This window comes from Somniosus microcephalus, chromosome 25 (assembly GCF_052327205.1).
Source record: "Somniosus microcephalus isolate GS21.2 chromosome 25, FLI_Smic_1.0, whole genome shotgun sequence".
Taxonomy (NCBI): Eukaryota; Metazoa; Chordata; class Chondrichthyes; order Squaliformes; family Somniosidae; genus Somniosus; species Somniosus microcephalus.
In genome coordinates this window covers 27,081,522-27,101,129 of record NC_141011.1, presented here as the reverse complement: position 1 = coordinate 27,101,129, position 19,608 = coordinate 27,081,522, and the positions used below count along the sequence as shown (strand labels likewise).

At 48.3% G+C, this 19,608-nt stretch overlaps 1 protein-coding gene across 6 annotated transcripts in view; it reads right to left on the bottom strand.

Moving 5' to 3' along the window:
* LOC147100558 (kazrin-like) overlaps positions 1 to 19,608 on the bottom strand; it is a 701,207-nt gene that overhangs the window by 107,079 nt on the left and 574,520 nt on the right. For 4 of the 6 annotated variants that reach the window (XM_085966930.1, XM_085966931.1, XM_085966933.1 and 1 more), the window contains 3 exons: positions 14,492 to 14,575; positions 5,828 to 6,014; positions 3,500 to 3,630 (listed from right to left, as the gene is read on the bottom strand). In XM_085966930.1, the coding sequence (XP_085823056.1) occupies positions 3,500 to 3,630; positions 5,828 to 6,014; positions 14,492 to 14,575 (402 nt within the window). The remainder of the gene's footprint in view (positions 1 to 3,499; positions 3,631 to 5,827; positions 6,015 to 14,491; positions 14,576 to 19,608) is intronic. The other 2 variants (XM_085966932.1, XM_085966935.1) reach the window with 1 other exon arrangement.

Genomic DNA, 19,608 nt, shown 5'->3' with positions numbered 1-19,608 from the left:
GCACAAACCAGGGATTGAATCTGGCACCTTCCTGGTCTGTACAGCTCACTTCCACACTGGGCAGCAAACGAGCTGTTGGCGGAGCACACTGCCTCTCTAGAGCGGGTGGATTGGGCAAGGTAGGCTACTGTCTGACTAGTCAGCTCTACAAGCATCCAAAAAGGCACATGGGCAGCAAAGAAGGGGCCTTTCAGCATAAAAACCTGCCAGAGAGGGAATGAGACGAGTCCTAACAAGAACATGTTCAAATCTGCCAAGAAATAAAATTCATCTCACGCTGCTCTTAACTGAACCCAGAGCTGCTCAGTGTGGGGATAAACCGCTTCTGGATGGCTGGGCTTCATCGGGTCAGGCATACTGATTGCCTAAGTGCCACAAACAAGGTGTGTTAGATAAGAGATGGACTTCACGGAGTGCCGCTCTCGTCCTTTTTACATGGACCAACACACTGCCGCTTCCAATCACGCCATTGGAGGGCCAGCGGAAAACAGCTCCACCCTTTTTTGCAGATGTGAAACGAGCAACCAATTGGTACCGTCGGAGGTGCAGAGTTCACCTTCTTAAGATTATATTGCGGCATTGATGGCGGGAGCACCACGCACCTGTCTTTTAATGATCTGAACTTCCTCAACATCACAGTCTCCACACTGGGACTGAAGATATCGAGGACCAGCCTAATCTTTTTTTAAATATTCATTCTCTGCATGCGGGCGTCGCTGGCAAGGCGATCTAGATCACCCTACGTTAACCCATCTGAGCTGCTGCGTGCAAGTGACAACAACTTGCATTTACACAGCACCTTCAACATAGGAAAACATCCCAAAGTGATTCACAGGAGCGCAATCAGACAAAAACTGACACCAAGGTTAAGAAGGAGATATTAGGATGGATGACTAAAAGCTTCGTCAAAGAGGTAGGTTTTAAGGAGAGTCGCTAAGAAAGAGAGGTTTAGGGATACAATTCCAGAACTTAGGGCCTAGACAGATGAAGGCCTGGCCGCCAACAGTGGGGCGAAAGGAGTGGGGCGACTTCAAACCCATGGGAACGAATGAGTGATGGGAGGCTGGAGTTGACTGAAGGTTCAACCTGAAATTTTCCAACCCAATTTTATCAGTGCACATTGTATTCGTTCAGCCTTGAAACCTGGGTTAGAATCAATGCAGAGTCACACCTCTGACAGACACACCTCCCAAAGCAAAAGGAATTTGGTCAATCTTGACTCACTCATGGTCAACAATCAAGAGCTCAAAGTTACCCACAATTCAGCACTCGATGAGGTAACCAGATACAGAAAGGAAAAGGTGTGAGAAACCCAGTGGCAGGAGGGTCGGTAACCAGAGGACACAGATTTAAGGTCATTGGCAAAAGTACCAGAGGCGACATGAGGACAATAAAAATTATGCAGCGAGTTGTTGTGATCTAGAATGCGCTGCCTGAAAGGGTGGTGGAAGCAGATTCAATAGTAACTTTCAAAAGGGAATTGGATAAATACTTTAAGGGGAGGGCTATGTGGAAAGAGCAGGGGAGTGGGACTAATTGGATCGCTGTTTCAAAGAGCCGGCACAGGCACGACGGGTCGAATGGCCTCCTTCTGTTCTGTATCATTCTATGATTCTATGAAACAGAAACATAGTAATGTGAGGGTGTGGGAAGGGTGGGTTTCTGAGACTGGAGTTCAGGGAGCTTTTCTTTTAAAAGAGCGAGTTCCAACCGTAACCTAATCAAGGGGTTAAGATACTTCATAAATAGAATTGGATACCTGGAAATAAGTTACAGACACATCAAAGAAGGGATCTGATTGTTGTTGTTTTATTTAAATTCTAGATGAGTAATGGGAGTTCCTGGAGCAAGACGTGAAATGTAATCAAAAGGTTCCGACAATGTCGTAGCTTCAGAATCATGTTCTGGGAACAGCCACCGGACCAGTTCACAGCACAGAAGCAGGCGGCCAATTGGCCCATCGTCTCTATGCCAGCTCTTTGCTTGAGCAATCAAAAACGAATCTCACTGCCCTGTGCTCTCCCCATAGTCTTGTATCTTCACCTGCTTCCAATTAACCTGTAAAAGATGCAATGTTCTCTGTTTCAACCACTCCCTGTGGCAAAACATTCCATGCTCCATCACCCCTCTGTATAAATACATTTCTCCTAACCTCTCTCCTGACTCTCTTTGTGCTAATTTTAAATTGATGACCCCTCATCACTGACTCCCTAACCAGAGGAAATAATCTTTCCCTATTGACTCTATCAAAAAATGTCTCTTATTACACTTCTACTTCGCTTTCTCTGCTCTAGTATTTGTTTAATGTGAAGATTTTCCTTTGTTTTTGTTGCCAGGATCAGCACCAGCTGTCCGACATTCCACACCCTTGATGCTCAATGCATTCACATTACACAATTAATAATTGTGCCGTGATGACTCTGGGACTACGGAAAAGTTTGGTGCAGTTTATCACGTAAGAACATAAGAATTAGAAGCAGGAGTCGGCCATACGGCCCCTCAAGCCTGCTCCGCCATTCAGCAAGATCATGACTGATCTTCAACCTCAACTCCACTTTCCCGCCCGATCTCCACATCCCTTGATTGATCACCAAGAATGTCTACGGCCCAGTGCACATTCCATTCAACACAAAAATAGCTTTCAAATTAAACGATTAGCTTCATTGCAATTTGGCAGCTTTACTACAAAGGAAAAACAGGTTTGTTTTTGTAATTTCTCATAAATTGTGTGTGGGGGCTCTTTGGGGTAGATTTTGACTTTGGACAACTGTGTAAAATGAGTGATAGCAAGTCATAAGAACATAAGAAATAGGAGCAGGAGTAGGCCATACGGCCCCTCGAGCCTGCTTCACCGTTCAATAAGATCATGGCTGATCATCGACCGCAACTCCACTTTCCCGCCTGATCTCCATATCCCTTGATTCCCCTAGAGTCCAAAAATCTATCTATCTCAGCCGTAGATATATTCAAAGACTCAGCATTCACAGCCCGCTGGGTCAGAGAATTCCAAAGATTCACAACCCTCTGAGAGAAGAAATTTCTCCTCATCTCAGTCCTAAGTCGGCAGCTTGTTTTACATCGCTCCCCATTTTTATTTCCATTGACTTCAATTACAATGGGCGGCTGATCTGATATCGTCCGTTTTACACTTTCGCCAAAGTCAAAATAACCCCTATTGTGTGAGGAAGGCAGGACTGATAACCATGGCGGGTCTGCTCCCATCACGGGAAGCACAGTTTCCAGCCTGAGTTTCAGGTGGTGAGCCTTCAGGAACAAGACGGTAAGTTGCGTGAGACGCGCTCCCAACGAGGAATCTCTCTTGCGGGAGCTAAACACACCATGCTCCAATTTTACAGTCAATAATTTTAAAATTGGGAGTGCCGTGAATCGGGCACTCTGCCCTCTTCGGTCGACTGGAGCGAATTACTGTACGTGCGGTCAGAGATTTGCCCAGTTACTGAATGTGGAACAGATCAGCGATCCCACAAGTGTTTCTTACATTACAGAGTGAGTGTGTCCGATGTCGCGGTGAGTTGATGTCACTTGGTGTGGACGACCTTTCACCTTCAAGCACCGAGGCGTCTGAGACGATGGACGGTTGCCTCGAGTGACAGGGACTGACCCGCACTCCTGTGTAAAGATTAAACATAAACATTGATCAGTGCGTGACCTCTCACCTTTAACCCCAACTGCGCTAAAGTCATTTTTGCTCTCGGGAAGATGATGTTTAACTACTTAAGTGTAACTGCGGTTCAATGCGAGGGGGGGGGCTTCGGATCAGGCTAGGGTTTGTCAAACGGCGGAGAAACCTTTCAAAAAAACAAACGAAAAGAGAGGCAAACAAGCCCCTGCTGGTTGAGTGGGTAAATGCACCATGTGCTGTGGCACTCTGGGAATGTCCCCGGTTCAATCCCTGGGCTGTGTTGAGTTAGCTGATTACCGCTGGGAAGGCAATAAAGCTTTACAGCCAGGCCTGAGCATCTCTCGGCTTTCAGAATTCCACTCCTGATCACTGCTCAGTGATTCCAGCCGGAAAGTGCGTCTGTGTGGACAGGATCCGACTCAGCTCCATGTTGAGGCAGCCTGCCAACACCCACCGTCCTATTAAGCATTCCCAGGTCAGGCACAGCACTGGCTAGATGCAGAGTAAAGCTCCTTCTGTTCTGTCTTTCCATGGGCTCCCCACTTAGCTCTATAGTGTAGGTAAAACATTTTTAAAATTCATTCATGGGATGTGGGCGTCACTAGTAAGGCCAGCATTTATTGCCCATCCCTAATTGCCCTTGAGAAGGTGGTGGTGAGCCGCCTTCTTGAACCGCTGCAGTCCGTATGGTGAAGGTGCTCCCACAGTGCTGTTAGGGAGGGAGTTCCAGGATTTTGATCCAGTGACGATGGAGGAACGGCGATATATTTCCAGGCCATGGTGTGTAACTTGGAGGGGAAATTGCAGGCGATGATTTTCCCATGCGCCTGCTGCCCTTGTCTTTCTAGGTGGTAGAGGTCGCAGGTTTGGGAGGTGCTGTTGAAGAAGCCTTGGCGAGTTGCTGCAGTGCACCTTGTACTGTAGATGGTACACACTGCAGACACGGTGCGCTGGTGGTGGAAGGAGTGAATGTTTAAGGTGGTGGGTGAGGTGCCCATCAAGCGGGTTGCTTTGTCCTGGATGGTGTGCAGATGTAGAGTAAAGCAGCCTCACACTGCTGAACAATAACCCCAGACTCAGAAAGTGCCACCTAGTGCCTAGTGTTGAAAGCTCCCTTTACCACACTAGCCTCTCATTGCCCCCAAGAGTGAGATTGCCAATTAGTGACGAATTGTGAACAGTTTTGTACTAGGTAAGTGTGCTCAGCCTGCCCCAAACTCACTTCACACAGGACTCTTTTAGTCTCGTAGTGCAAAGCCCAGTTAGTAAAGTTAAAGGAACAATCTTCCATTCCACTCAAACACCAACTTTGCATGTGAGCTGTTTTATATTCATTGGGTTTCATATATTTAGAGTCCATGCCAGGTTCACTATCAATCGCTGTGTTTTCCCATCTGTTGAACCCTCTGGGACCAAAGCAGACTGCGAGGTACTGATACCTCACACTGAGTACAACACAAAAGGAATGAGGTGTACTCGGTGTGACAGTTTGAGTAACAATTAAGTGCGTGCCAACCAGCAGCATTTCACATTGACATCAGTGTTTTGGGATCCCAGTCCGCGTGTCCTCTCAGTGCCGCGTCACCTCTCTTTCCCCCTCCTACTCGAGTCTGGCTGCCAATGAACCAGTCCCGAGCCTTTCTCTGTAGATAACATTCTAAATGTTTCAGCACAGCTCGCGGAAATCAAATAAACTCCTTCAACACACGTAGGTATCGCCTGATATGTTTGGGGTATAGACTCAGGATTAACTCAGGAAGAATGAAAGGGGGAAGTTAGAGGAGTTTTTTCCCCACACAGAAGGCTCTTAGAACATAGAATGCTTTACCACAAGTGAGGCAGACTATAGTGTCATTCAAAAGGGAACCGGATAAATATTTGAAAAGAAATATAGACAAGGATATGGGCAAAGGGCAGGAAAATGGGATTGGCGTAGACAGCTCCAGTTGAAGAGCTAGTACCAGCACAGGCTCAATGGGCCGAATAGTCTCCTTTGTGCTGTAAATTCTATAATTTGATGAAACGTGGATCTGGAAAGGTGCAAAAAATGTTAGTACAGGATTGATTGAAGGAATCGGTGGTTTTCTGAGAAATGTAGTCACCATTATTCCATTAATCAAATTTAGACAGAAAAAGAGGACGGAATTGGCAAACAAGGAGATCCTTCGACCTGTGACCTCTTACCTTGCCTGTCTACCGAGTGGTGATGTGCGTGATACAACGTCTGCTGGCTCTGTCGGATCGCGGCAGTGAGCGGAAGGTCTGACTGCGTTACCCACTCCTGATTCCCGTTTAACATACTCTCGCTCGGCATCGCCAGTGAGTGTCGCTTGGGGACGTCCTTGGTCAGCGTGGCTAAGGACTGCTTGGCCTGCAAGAAAAACAGGAGCTGGATGAAATCCCATGAACAGCCGGGTAACGGCGTGGTCTGAAACGGGACTTCTGTACGGAATGAACGATCACTATGGGGAAAAGCGTGCAGGACCCCAACTTCATCTACAGCACAATCACCAAAAAAGGTTAAATGTGTTCCAAACCCAGTCATTCAGCAAGAACCTAACACTTCCTATAGTTACTGAGAAACTCATGCAAGACTGCGTGCATTCACAAACACACACAATACTACCTCTGATCAGGATTCGAATGCTCTGAAATGGCAGTACTGTAGCTGGCCGGCCTGCTAGAGAGTTACTTGCGTTGGTCACCCGTTTGAGGTGCTAAGTTGACAGTCCAATTTGATGGCTACCATTTTGAGTTGAGGCAACTTCCCAAGTGGGGTAAGCAGGCGTAAAAGTTTTCTGAAGAGCTGTGCTTGGGGAGGGGGCTGGTATAAATGAGCCATATTGCACCTCTAACCAGAGTACTCCCGGATAATAGGAGAGAACAAGAGAAAAATCTGCTGATTGGATCATCTTGGGTGAGCTCGAGTAGGCACCTTGCTGGCAAGACAATACAATGGCACTGGGATGGGGGGAGGGGAATTTAAAAAACAATGATTTAAATGCCCCAATGGCTCAGTGGGTGAATGCAGCACCCAGTGTGTCAATGCACCATCTAATGTGCCAACATGCCACAGAGACCCAGTTCAATCCTACACCTGGCCTCGATGCCTTTAGGCTAGGGAGAGGTGTAGAAAACAATAAACAATTCCTGATCACTATTCAATATCTCCTGCTGGAAAGCGAATGTGTGTGTGGCTGTTGGGTGAAGACCAGTTTGGCCTTGGCTGTGATATCGCCCATAATTGAAGGGTCCAGTGCCACGGGGCTCACACATGGAGCATGGACATTTGGGTGAGGTCCTGGACAGTGACCAGAACTTTTGGAATTGAATCCCAGCATCTTCAGGAGAAGAGAGGAGAAAAAAAAATGACTTAACTATCCTGCCGAGGAATCATTCCCTGGCCGGCTGTTACTGTGATGAGCTCTGCTGGTGACGCAAAGCAGGAACTTTGGTTGACTTCCAATTTGTAAAACTGGCCGAAAATTGTAAAGTCAATTGGACCAGCCTCACCCCAAGGTAGCGGGGAAGGAATCCAGTCAGATTGGACTTGCCCCTTTAAGTCGGCAACAGCAGGACGCAGCTTTGCTTCATGACCGAGAGTCGCGAGGCAGAAGCAGTGTTTAAGAATTTTTCACTCGTAAAGTGATTAAATGCCACTTGAATAAAAATCTAAAGTATTATCTGCAACGTAGCAGGCAGCACCTCGGGAACATCGCCACCAGGCCATAAAAGGAAGGAGAAAGAAAATATAAATGTACATAAAGCAGGCACTTTGTCACATCAGTAGCAGGGATTCCACATTTGAAGGGGCTGCAGGCTGATACACAAAGACACTTGGCTTTTTTCCCAGCCAGTGGAACACACGCCTCGTCTAACATGGTACTGGGCCATCTCAGCACCAACCATTGGGAACTCTGGCTGGTAGAGTGAGGACACAGCTTGGGGGATGGAGGCACGTTTAGCAGAAGACATTAATCTGGGTCCTTCAGAAGTGAAGACTATCCCCCCTGGAGTATTTCAACACTCCAGATCGACAGCATTATGCTGACCAGTCCACATTACTGACCATTTCACAGACTCCGAATTCCAGAGGTCAAGGCAAACTAGACTAACACCACATTTAAACATCACTACAGCACCTGGGAGGTTGGCAACCATTTTGCGTGTGTGTGTTTTTTTACATTCGCCGCTTTGTAGACAGAACTGTCGAGTGTTTGTACTGATCTTTGTGTTGCTAGTGGTTATTGTCAGCTCGACACTGCAACACGCTCTGAGGAACTGGTACTAAGGACCTTGAATGTGCTTAAAGAAGCAATACATCCGTCACAGGACGCCAATACCCAACACACACGCTCTGTTGTTAGCCGTAGAAATGTTCAGTTGGACTTAAGATTTTGCGAACTGGCCTGTAACTCAATGTCTAACACTGGGCTGCATTTGGTTAAGAAACAGATAGGTGTAAAACTGCAAAACAAAAGTACCACATAAGAAGTCGTTATCACGTGGATGTGTCGCAAATGTGGGGCAGTGAGGTTAGCTCTGTGGGGACGCCCAGTCAGAGGGTAGACAGGTCTAGCACCTCTAGCTGTCTTCTTCTACTGCTGGTGGTGGTGGGTGGAGAATTGCACAAAACTGTGTAACATTCAATCTCTTGAACAATCCAGAAAGTGTACTAGGGAGTGTAGCACCATAACAGATACAATGCAGTGCTTCAGCGCGGAGACCTGTTGGGGGTTTTGCCTTTAACAGTTTGTGTTTTCTCTCTCCTGGCTACATATTGTTCCTCGTTGCTCCATTTTAAGGAACAGCTTGATATCCTGCAACAAATAGTTTATACCGGAACCTCCATTATCCACACTCCAATCACCTGCCAGAGACTGTGTGGGACAAACCACTGTCTGAGATATTGCCTCACTGTTCAGCTTCTTTGGCTTGCATTTCATCCGTTCTCAGCAAATCGTGCTTTTTCTGTTATTCGTACTGCATAGCTCTTCATTCCTGTGTGCAGAGTATTGCTGTACCATACATGTAAGAACTTGGGAACTCTCGATTATCCAATTACCCGTGGGGGCGGGGGGGGGGGGGGTGGGGGGGAAGGGGAAGAGAGAGGGCCAATCCATTATAGGTGATAATGGAAGTCCCAGTAGAATTTTTTCTTATCTGCAGTAATCTGCGCGGTTCACATCACATGGCAGAGAGTGTGGGGGAGGGAAATATTGCATTCCTTGCTTAATTATATTGACAAATCCTATAAACCCTTGTAACAGGCTTCCGACATTGTAATCATTAGTAATGGGAGTTGGTGTCGATGTCCCCGAGTGATGTTAGGCTCCATTTCATTCCTTCTTTAAGAATGTATTCCTGTTACACTATTGGACATTATACTGCATAAAATGTCATGAATGGGATCAAGAGTCCCATTTCTGGGATCTCCATGAGGATTCAGGATGTATTGCCAGGTGTCAGACGTGAGTCCTTGGTGAAGTGGAAAAAGCAGGGATCGGCACATTGGAAATTTGAGTTGGGTTATGGAAGCAACACTTACAAGACCTAAATCTTCAGTTAAGAGGAGGAAACCTAACGACTCACTGGGTGACATGGGGCAAGAATACACATGGATCAACCAACCTTCCTGGGGGGAGAGGGGGCGAGAAGGGAAAAGCAGCTCCTAGATGAATCTTTTATTGAAAGTGGCTGATGGTAGGTGCTGTGTTTTGGTGAGTGCTGCTAATACCAAGGAGGTGTATGGATTTTAGGCTGCATTGGTTGTGGAGGGTATCTGATGTTCTATCAAGTTGAGGGAAGCCCTATGAAACTTATCAATGACTCTTAAAATCCACAAATGCTACAAAGTCATTGAAGTTCTGGGACTCCATGAAACAAATATCAGCCTTCGAAAAATCTAGATTTGGATTTTGAGTCCCCAATTTTCGAACAGAGTTACAGTGAGGGGTGTGGGGTATATCAGAGAGTGTTACAGTGAGGGGTGTGGGGTATATCAGAGTGTTACAGTGAGGGGTGTGGGGTATATCAGAGTGTTAGAGTGAGGGTGTGGGGTATATCAGAGTTTTACAGTGAGGGGTGAGGGGTCTATCACAGTGTTACAGTGAGAGGTGTGGGGTATATCAGAGTGCTACAGTGAGTGGTGTGGGGTATATCAGAGTGTTACAGTGAGGGGTGTGGGGTATATCAGAGAGTGTTACAGTGAGAGGTGTGGGGTATATCAGAGTGTTACAGTGAGAGGTGTGGGGTATATCAGAGTGTTACAGTGAGGGGTGTGGGGTATATCAGAGTGCTACCGTGAGGGGTGTGGGGTATATCAGGGTGTTACAGTGAGGGTATGGGGTCTATCAGTGTTAGTGAGGGGTGAGGGGTCTATCAGAGTGTTACAGTGAGGGGTGTGGGGTATATCAGGGTGTTACAGTGGGGGTGTGGGGTATATCAGTGTTACAGTGAGGGGTGTGGGGTATAATCAGAGTGTTACGGTGAGGAGTCTATCAGAGTGTTACAGTGACGGGTGTGGGGTATATCGGAGTTTTACAGTGAGGGGTATATCAGAGAGTGTTACAGTGAGGGGTGTGGGGTATATTGGAGTGTTACAGTGAGGTGTGTGTGGTATATCAGAGTGTTACAGTGAGGGGTGTGGGGTATATCAGAGATTGTTACAGTGAGGGGTGTGGGATATATCAGAGTGTTACAGTGAGGGGTGTGGGGTATATCAGAGTGTTACAGTGAGGGGTGTGGGGTATATCAGTGTTACAGTGAGGGGTGTGGGGTATAATCAGAGTGTTACGGTGAGGAGTCTATCAGAGTGTTACAGTGAGGGGTGTGGGGTATATCAGAGAGTGTCACAGTGATGGGTGTGGGGTATATCAGGGAGTGTTACAGTGAGGGGTGTGGGGTATATTGGTGTTACAGTGAGGGGTGTGGGGTTTATCAGAGTGTTACAGTGAGGGGTGTGGGGTCTATCAGAGTGTTACAGTGAGGGGTATATCAGAGTGTTACAGTGACGGGTGTGGGGTATATCGGAGTTTTACAGTGAGGGGTGTGGGGTATATCAGAGAGTGTTACAGTGAGGGGTGTGGGGTATATCGGAGTGTTACAGTGAGGGGTGTGGGGTATATCGGAGTGTTACAGTGAGGGGTGTGGGGTATATCGGAGTGTTACAGTGAAAGGTGCAGGGTCTATCAGAGTGTTACAGTGAGGGGTGTGGGGTATATCAGAGATTGTTACAGTGAGGGGTGTGGGGTCTATCAGTGTTACAGTGAGGGGTGTGGGGTATATCAGGGAGTGTTACAGTGAGGGGTGTGGGGTATATCAGGGAGTGTTACAGTGAGGGGTGTGGGCTCTATCAGGGTGTTACAGTGAGGGGTGTGGGCTCTATCAGGGTGTTACAGTGAGGGGTGTGGGGTATATCAGGGTGTTACAGTGAGGGGTGTGGGGTATATCAGAGTGTTACAGTGAGGGGTGTGGGCTCTATCAGGGTGTTACAGTGAGGGGTGTGGGGTATATCAGGGAGTGTTACAGTGAGGGGTGTGGGCTCTATCAGGGTGTTACAGTGAGGGGTGTGGGGTCTATCAGGGTGTTACAGTGAGGGGTGTGGGCTCTATCAGGGTATTACAGTGAGGGGTGTGGGGTATATCAGGGAGTGTTACAGTGAGGCGTGTTGATCATCTCCTTGTGTGGAACAGCTGCATACTTTATGTTGACCTGACCTTCACTACAGCTTGTCTTCATGCCGATGCTAATGAGCGACTGTCTGCCCGACACCAGACGCTGCATCCTGAGCCTTCCATCGGACCACGTAACATTTCAGGACACGTGCAGTACTTGTCTTCCTCCTGAACACATACTAAAATAATTTTTAAAATGTCACTGTGATTTTAACAATATAACAGCAGGCGAATGAAATTTTTAAGTGCCTATTTGTACTGTGGTAATCACCCAGTGGTAGAATTCAGGATTCTGCTTGTCCAAATTTTGGCCTGTCCTGAAGAGAGTATTTAGTGTTGTATATAACACCATGGTCAAGTACCGGTGTGGTCAGGTGTGTCACTGGGGCAGTGGGAGCTCAATATTAAGGAGTGCTGGTTAAAAAGTGTGTCTTTTCCCCCCCTAGTGCAAGTGCCCAGTGTTACCACGGGTGTCTAAACTAACACATTTATAAAATCTGCAACTCTTCCTGTAATATAAAAAAAAAGTGAGTTAAGTTTCTCGGTCGGATCTTGTTGAAGAAGCCAGCGAAAGCTAATCAATCAACCCAAACGGAACTGAATGGATCGGTGCACCTACAGACATATGTAAATGGTGAGTAGAGAACATCAATGCTTAGCCTGTCCATTGAGCTCGGGCACTGTCCTCCACGCCTGCTAACTCTTGGGGAGGGGGACAGAGAGAGGTGAAAAAAAAAGTAACCAATTTCAGGGAAAACGTTGGGAAATTCTCCCCCTTGACCCCTATAAGGGGATCAAGGAAAGTCCAGAGACCATGGTCGGCCAGAATGTATCACAAGGCAAGGGGGCCTTCCAAGTTGGTCATCCTCGAGGTTCAACTACCAACAAAGAAGGTGGGGGCAGACAGAGGGGAGGGGGTGAGGGTAAACATGAGGGGTATTACAGGATTTGGAGTAGGGAGAAAAGGGGGATATAACCCATGCCAAAAAAATATGGGGGACAGGCCCCTATCGCTGGGTCTATGGTAGATCCATCTCTAGATTGGGAATTTCACACAAAACTGCGCGCAAGATGCTGAGAGAGTGGGTGGCATGAAATAAATGTCATGAAAAGAGTGGCAGGGTTTAAGCAATGGGGTCGGCATCCAGATAGATTAAATTGTCAGCACTGTGTTATGAAGGTGTCACATCCCTCAACCACTCGCCTGGTTTCAGTACTTGCAGGCGAGACTCCCTTCTCTAACGGGATTAATATTCTCCCCTTTCTCCGTTTCTCTCTCCCTCACGCAGTCTACCTTTCACAGCCAAAGAAGGCAGGATACTGACCCACTCCCGAAGTCGGAAGGTTGTGAGTTCAAGCACTACTCCTGGACTTCAGCACACTGTCTGTCTACATAACTATTGTCTCTACACTTCAAAGTCATTCACTGTGTGTGAAGCACTCTGAAATCTTTTGGCGAGGTGTAATGAGGTGGTATACAAGTGCTGAGGTTGGGTCTGGTCTCCATTCAGGACATGGCTGAGATTAGAAATGTGGTGGAATCACAGTGCCGAACCCCACATTGCGGGGTTGGGTGTCTGTACTCCAGCGTAACGCAGTGCTTTAGTTGCATGATAAGCAGTGCTTTAGTACTCATCCCTGCAGGGCCCAGCTTCATCGAGGAGTTTTCAGGCAGGTACAGGTCCTAGCCGTGGCTGCTCATTGCAGCAACTTTGCTGAAAGATCTTCGGTTTTCAGTCTGTGCCAAGTTGGTGATCTCAACACCGGCCGCCAGCAATACAGCAGCCACCTCGGGGTTAGCAAGGGGAAAATGAGGCAGGGTTCCTGCTAGTGTGTGTGTGTGTGTGTGTCGGGCGGGGAGTGGGAAGCAGAAGTCAATTCAGGATTGGGATTAACTGTGATGCCCATCACAGTCAAATATCCTGCTGACATCTCATTATCTAGACTGGGTGAGGTACTGCAGTGAGGCCAGTGCACTTGGTCTTTCACAGGTGCAATTACTGTACAATTCTTACAAATGTGACTTTGTTTATAGCTGTGATCAAGAGCCATTTGCAGAGAAGCAAACACTGCCCTGGACAAATACTCGGGCAACGTACCCCCACGGCGATAATCCCCAGAGCATTCAGTGATCGCCTGCACACCCAGGGGGGTTCCACAACATTTTCCAGGCTTGCTGGTGCCATCATATATACAAGCTCCACCTGCCCACAACGGACTGCTTCCCTCACCCAACCTGGCATCTTATCACGGGGGGGGTGGGGGTAACGTGACGGGATCTGTGGCAGGAAGCAAATGGCTCACCAACTATCAGAGAGATGCCAGGTTAAACCTCCCCTAAACCCCCTCCCATTACCAAACCCCTGAGTTTACACAAAAGTTAACCAATTTGCAATCAACAATTTACACTTAAAAAAAAAAATCAATCATTGTAACGTATTGAAATATCCCACGGGCGCTTCACGAGGCGGGGAGGAATTAGGAGAAGATTTAATGACGGAGACTGAAGATCTGGTCAAAGAGGTAGATTTTAAGGAGGCTTTTAAAAAAATTAATTAATTGGCCGGGATGTGGGCCTCGCTGGCAAGGCCAGCATTTATTGCCCATCCCCAGTTGCCCTCGAGAAGGTGGTGGTGAGCCGCCGCCTTGAACTGCTGCAGTCCGTGTGGTGAAGGTGCTCCCACAGTGCTGTTAAGTGGGGGGGAGGAGTTCCAGGATTTTGGAAGTGGAAGAGAGGTAGCAAGGAGTGTATGAAGGGAATTCTGGAGTGTAGAGCATGATGTCTGAAGGCTCCAGCACGGCCTTCAGTGGAATGGGTGTGGAGGGTGGGACGGGGGCGGGGTGTGGGGAGTGAAATGCACAGTTGACCAGAGTTGAGAGAGGAGAGGATGTGAGCAGGGAAATGGGTGGAAAAGGTTCAATTGACGAGAGCCCTGGCATTAACCCTACCACACACTCCAGCTACACAAAACCCGTCCCAAAGCAGTGTGTGTGGTGCAGGAACGTACCAATGCCAATCAAGGGTTAGTAACAGGACACAAAACGTGCACACCAGCTCAAGAACTACGCTGGAGTTAAGGTGGCCTACGGTGATCGATTGGTGCCAATCGTACAACAGAACACCATTTAAATACACATAGTGCGTGATATATTTTCTCAGTGCACGTCTTACCGCCAGCACCCGAGGGAAGGGCTCCTTCTCAGCTGAACGATCGAAAATGCGATATTCCATTTTCTGGCCCATACGGTTCATTATCTGGGGAGATAGCATGTCAAATAGAATGACCTAATGTGTTCTGCCCTACATGACTTTTGACCTGACCTACCCTCATATATGCAGGCTAATTCCTGCTTTACCAATAGGTGGCGCAGTTAGACCAGGATGTCGGAGGGTACAGGCTATTTTGGCTAACATATACTCTGGGAGGGCAAAAGCAAGAGAACTAAAATGAAGCAAAGAAGGCCTAAAGGAAGAAAAGAATAAAAGGGAAGATGAAGTCAGTGTATCATGAAAACTATTTGAGATGTAGGAAGGAGAGGTGAAAATAATCATTAGCATGCTGGGAACGAGCTGTATAAACTGAACAGGGGACATGAGCAGCCTGCTACCAGCATGTCTAAGCAGCAGAATGGAGTGGCGAGACTCCTGAACTGCCTGTAGCCAAGTCAAGAGACCTCCAATCTCGACCCTAAGGTCTTGCCTCTGTCCGTTAGCCAGGCCTTACAAAGGAATCGTTCTGGCTGGAAGGAACAAACCTTAATTTGACGTCAAAACCAATCTGTCGCAGATCACAGAAAACAACGACTAAATGATAAAGTAACAGGCCAGCTCAGCCTGCGGCCTGGTGCTTGGGCTGCCCAGGTCCGTCCAACACACTGCTTCGCAGGACAGAAATAAAAGTTGCCAGCTTCAGCAGAGGAATGCTCACCGTGTCTGTCCTACATTCCTCTTAATGCCAATGTAAACCTGTTTATTTTAAGCAGGTAAATGCTTCCACTTTGAGAGTGTCTGGAGGAATGCCACCCGACTGTGTGAAATGTTCAGCCCTAGAAATTGCCAACTGCTCTACACAGGGACAACTGACCTGGAATCTACTGCTGTACCATTGGGATCATAAACTGCGCTGTGCATCAGTCACTCCTGTGCTTAGGGGCCCTGCGTCTACCCCGGGGGGCAGTGCGGTGCTAGCCTCTCTTGAGCTGACGCCGAATGTTGCAACTTTGACTTTGTTTGCATCAAGGAGGGGATGAGTGAATGGCAAACTGCTCACTAAACTCTCTAATTCACCTCCCATGTCAGTCATGGTTCAGTGGGCAGCACTCTCGCCTCTGAGTCAGGAGGTTGTGGGTTCAAGTCCAGTGTCTTGAGCACAAAAATCTAGCCTGACACTCCAGTGCAGTGCTGCGGGAGCGCTGCATTGTGTGAGGTGCCGTCTTTTGGATGAGACGTTAAACCGTCTCAGGTGGACGTAAAAGATTCCATGGCACTATTTCGAAGAAGAGCAGGGGAGTTATCCCCAGTGTCCTGGCCAATATTTGTCCCTCAATCAACATCACTAAAACAGATTATCTGGTGATTATCACATTGCTGTTTGTGGGAGCTTTCTGTATGCAATGGCTGCAGTGTTTCCTACATTACAATAGTACTTAATTGGCTGTAAAGCGCTTTGGGACGTCTTGAGGTCATGAAAGACGCTATATAAATGTAAGTCTTTCTTTCTTTCTCCCAACTAAACGACAAGGTGAAGGTTCGGCTCGCCCAATGGAATCAAACATCACCAGCCTGACAAGTTCAGAGAAACTCAGGCTCTGCACTCACTCCAATCGTGGTAACAAGCTTGCGTTATTAGCGCCTTGAGTCACAGTCATGGGATGGGATGTCCTGTCTCTACAAGATCCGCTGAGTAGCCGATGAGTTGTAATGTTTGCCGGTTAAAAATAGACATTTCTTGCCCAGTACTGTCGCTGGTTTGACACTCCTGCTGCATACTGCAAATCACACCAACTAAAGACTAGTTGTTCCTCAACCCTCAGCAATGTTAACAGCTCCTGCCAACGCATTGAGTCCAAAGAACCTTAGTGTTGCATTCTGGAATTAAGTTAATGCATGCCTAGCAACTGTTTACAATTGGGACAAAACCTTCAAAGCCGGCCTTCTTTAAGTGGGACCCTTAGCTGGGATTTCAAGCCTTCCATCACTGACAATGGCTCATGCAGCATGCTGCTCACACACCTCCCATCACATGGTCATACAGCACAGGAGGAGGCCATTCGGCCCATTGTGTCTGTGCCGGCTCTTTGCTGGAGCAACTGGTTGATGGTACAAATTGGAAACTTTGAGTGAGTGATCGATAGTCACATTACTGCAGTGATAGTGAAAGGGACAGGATTCAACAAGTGGCTCTCCGTGGCCTGCACAGATGAAGATTGAAGGCTGAAGAGGAATGGGGAAAATAATAATTAATAACAGTCCTCACTATTGGAGAATCAGAAAGAGAAAGAAAGTAAAAGTTAGCATTTACAGACAACAGGGGAAACCGGAGTTGCTGGGTTTCTCCTCCCTCCATTTTGCTCGGTTCCAGGTATCTGGTCAGCAGTCTGTTACAGGTCACTGGAGTGGCTGCTTCACGGTACCTCGGCCAAGGGGGGATTGACAGCAGGGTGGAGGTGGTTTATTCCTTTAACTCCCCGACCAAACACTTCTTGATCCAGGGGTGTGACCTACAGCTGAGGAAACGGCCCACCTGCCTGTACATCCACTTCCAAAGCAGGGGTTTGGAAAGTACATTGCCACACTCCTCTTGAGCAAGAAGGACCTGGTTTCCCAGGGAGAGCAGGTGCAGGCAGCTGTTTACCCTGAAGCCCTTCGACACTAAACCTCCTCCAACAACTGTCACACAACACAAGAGAGCATTTGCCCCCCACACCTCCCCACACTGACACAGATCAACGTGAAGGGACGTTAGAGAATGTGTAGTGATGCCATTACACAGCTCGATCCAATGGGCTGTATGTTTGTAGAACCCCAGGCACGCCTCCTCACATAATGATACATTCATGCTTCATAACTCTGCACATCCCAGGCCCCAGTGTAATAAATGCTCCTCTACATCGTTAGACCCTGCACCCTGCCGTTACATGTCCCCGCACATTGTACCTGCTACACTTTAAAAACCGGCTCTCGATATCACAGTGTGATCAGCACCAACACGCTCCAAGTTACTGTCTGCTTTGTCTCGAGTTTATTTTACCCCTTCGTTTCTCTTTTGAAACCCACAGGCACCCCCGGAGCCTGCAGACACCTCATCAAATAGTAAGTTTAAAAAGGGAATTGGATAAATATTTGAAGCGAAAACGTTCACAGGGCTATGGGGAAAGAGCGGGGGGAGTGGGACGAGTTAGACAGCCCCACCAAAGAGCCGACACGGGCACGATGGGCCGAATGGCCTCCTTCTGTGCTGCATCATTCGAAACATCCTTTTAAAAAATGTGTGAGTACTGTTGGGCTATTTGACCATGGAAGGCAGGACAGCGAAGCTCACTCCTGTGACCGCCCAATATCTAAACCGGCACAATATCCAGCTGGGGATGGTGACGAGTGGGGGCCCTGGATTGTGAAGAATATTAAACCTGCTCTCAACCCTCTCTCACTGTAAACGTCTCCGACCCTCTCTCACTGTAAACGTCTCCGACCCTCTCTCACTGTAAACCTGCTCCGACCCTCTCTCACTGTAAACCTGCTCCGACCCTCTCCCACTGTAAACGTCTCCGACCCTCTCTCACTGTAAACGTCTCCGACCCTCTCTCACTGTAAACCTGCTCCGACCCTCTCTCACTGTAAACCTGCTCCGACCCTCTCTCACTGTAAACCTGCTCCGACCCTCTCTCACTGTAAACCTGCTCCGACCCTCTCTCACTGTAAACCTGCTCCGACCCTCTCTCACTGTAAACCTGCTCCGACCCTCTCTCACTGTAAACCTGCTCCGACCCTCTCTCACTGTAAACCTGCTCCGACCCTCTCTCACTGTAACCTGCTCCGACCCTCTCTCACTGTAAACCTGCTCCGACCCTCTCTCACTGTAAACCTGCTCCGACCCTCTCTCACTGTAAACCTGCTCCGACCCTCTCTCACTGTAAACCTGCTCCGACCCTCTCTCACTGTAAACCTGCTCCGACCCTCTCTCACTGTAAACCTGCTCCGACCCTCTCTCACTGTAAACCTGCTCCGACTCTCTCTCACTGTAAACCTGCTCCGACCCACTCTCACTGTAAGCCTGCTCCGACCCTCTCTCACTGTAAACCTGCTCCGACCCTCTCTCACTGTAAACCTGCTCCGACTCTCTCTCACTGTAAACCTGCTCCGACCCTCTCTCACTGTAAACCTGCTCCGACCCTCTCTCACTGTAAACCTGCTCCGACCCTCTCTCACTGTAATCCTGCTCCGACCCTCTCTCACTGTAAACCTGCTCCGACCCTCTCTCACTGTAAACCTGCTCCGACCCTCTCTCACTGTAAACCTGCTCCGACCCTCTCTCACTGTAAACCTGCTCCGACCCTCTCTCTGTAAACCTGCTCTCAACCCTCTCTCACTGTAAACCTGCTCCGACCCTCTCTCACTGTAAACCTGCTCCGACCCTCTCTCACTGTAAACCTGCTCCGACCCTCTCTCACTGTAAACCTGCTCCGACCCTCTCTCTGTAAACCTGCTCTCAACCCTCTCTCACTGTAAACCTGCTCCGACCCACTCTCACTGTAAGCCTGCTCCGACCCTCTCTCACTGTAAACCTGCTCCGACCCTCTCTCACTGTTAACCTGCTCCGACCCTCTCTCTGTAAACCTGCTCCGACCCTCTCTCACTGTAAACCTGCTCCGACCCTCTCTCACTGCAAATCTGCTCCGAACCTCTCTCACTGCGAACCTGCTCCGACCCTCTCTCACTGTAAACCTGCTCCGACCCTCTCTCACTGTAAACCTGCTCCGACCCTCTCTCACTGTAAACCTGCTCCGGCCCTCTCTCACTGTAAACCTGCTCCGACCCTCTCTCACTGTAAACCTGCTCCGACCCTCTCTCACTGTAAACCTGCTCCGACTCTCTCTCACTGTAAACCTGCTCTCAACCCTCTCTCACTGTAAAGCTGCTCCGACCCTCTCTCACTGTAAACCTGCTCCGACCCCCTCTCACTGTAAACCTGCTCCGACCCTCTCTCACTGTAAACCTGCTCCGACCCTCTCTCACTGTAAACCTGCTCCGACCCTCTCTCACTGTAAACCTGCTCCGACTCTCTCTCA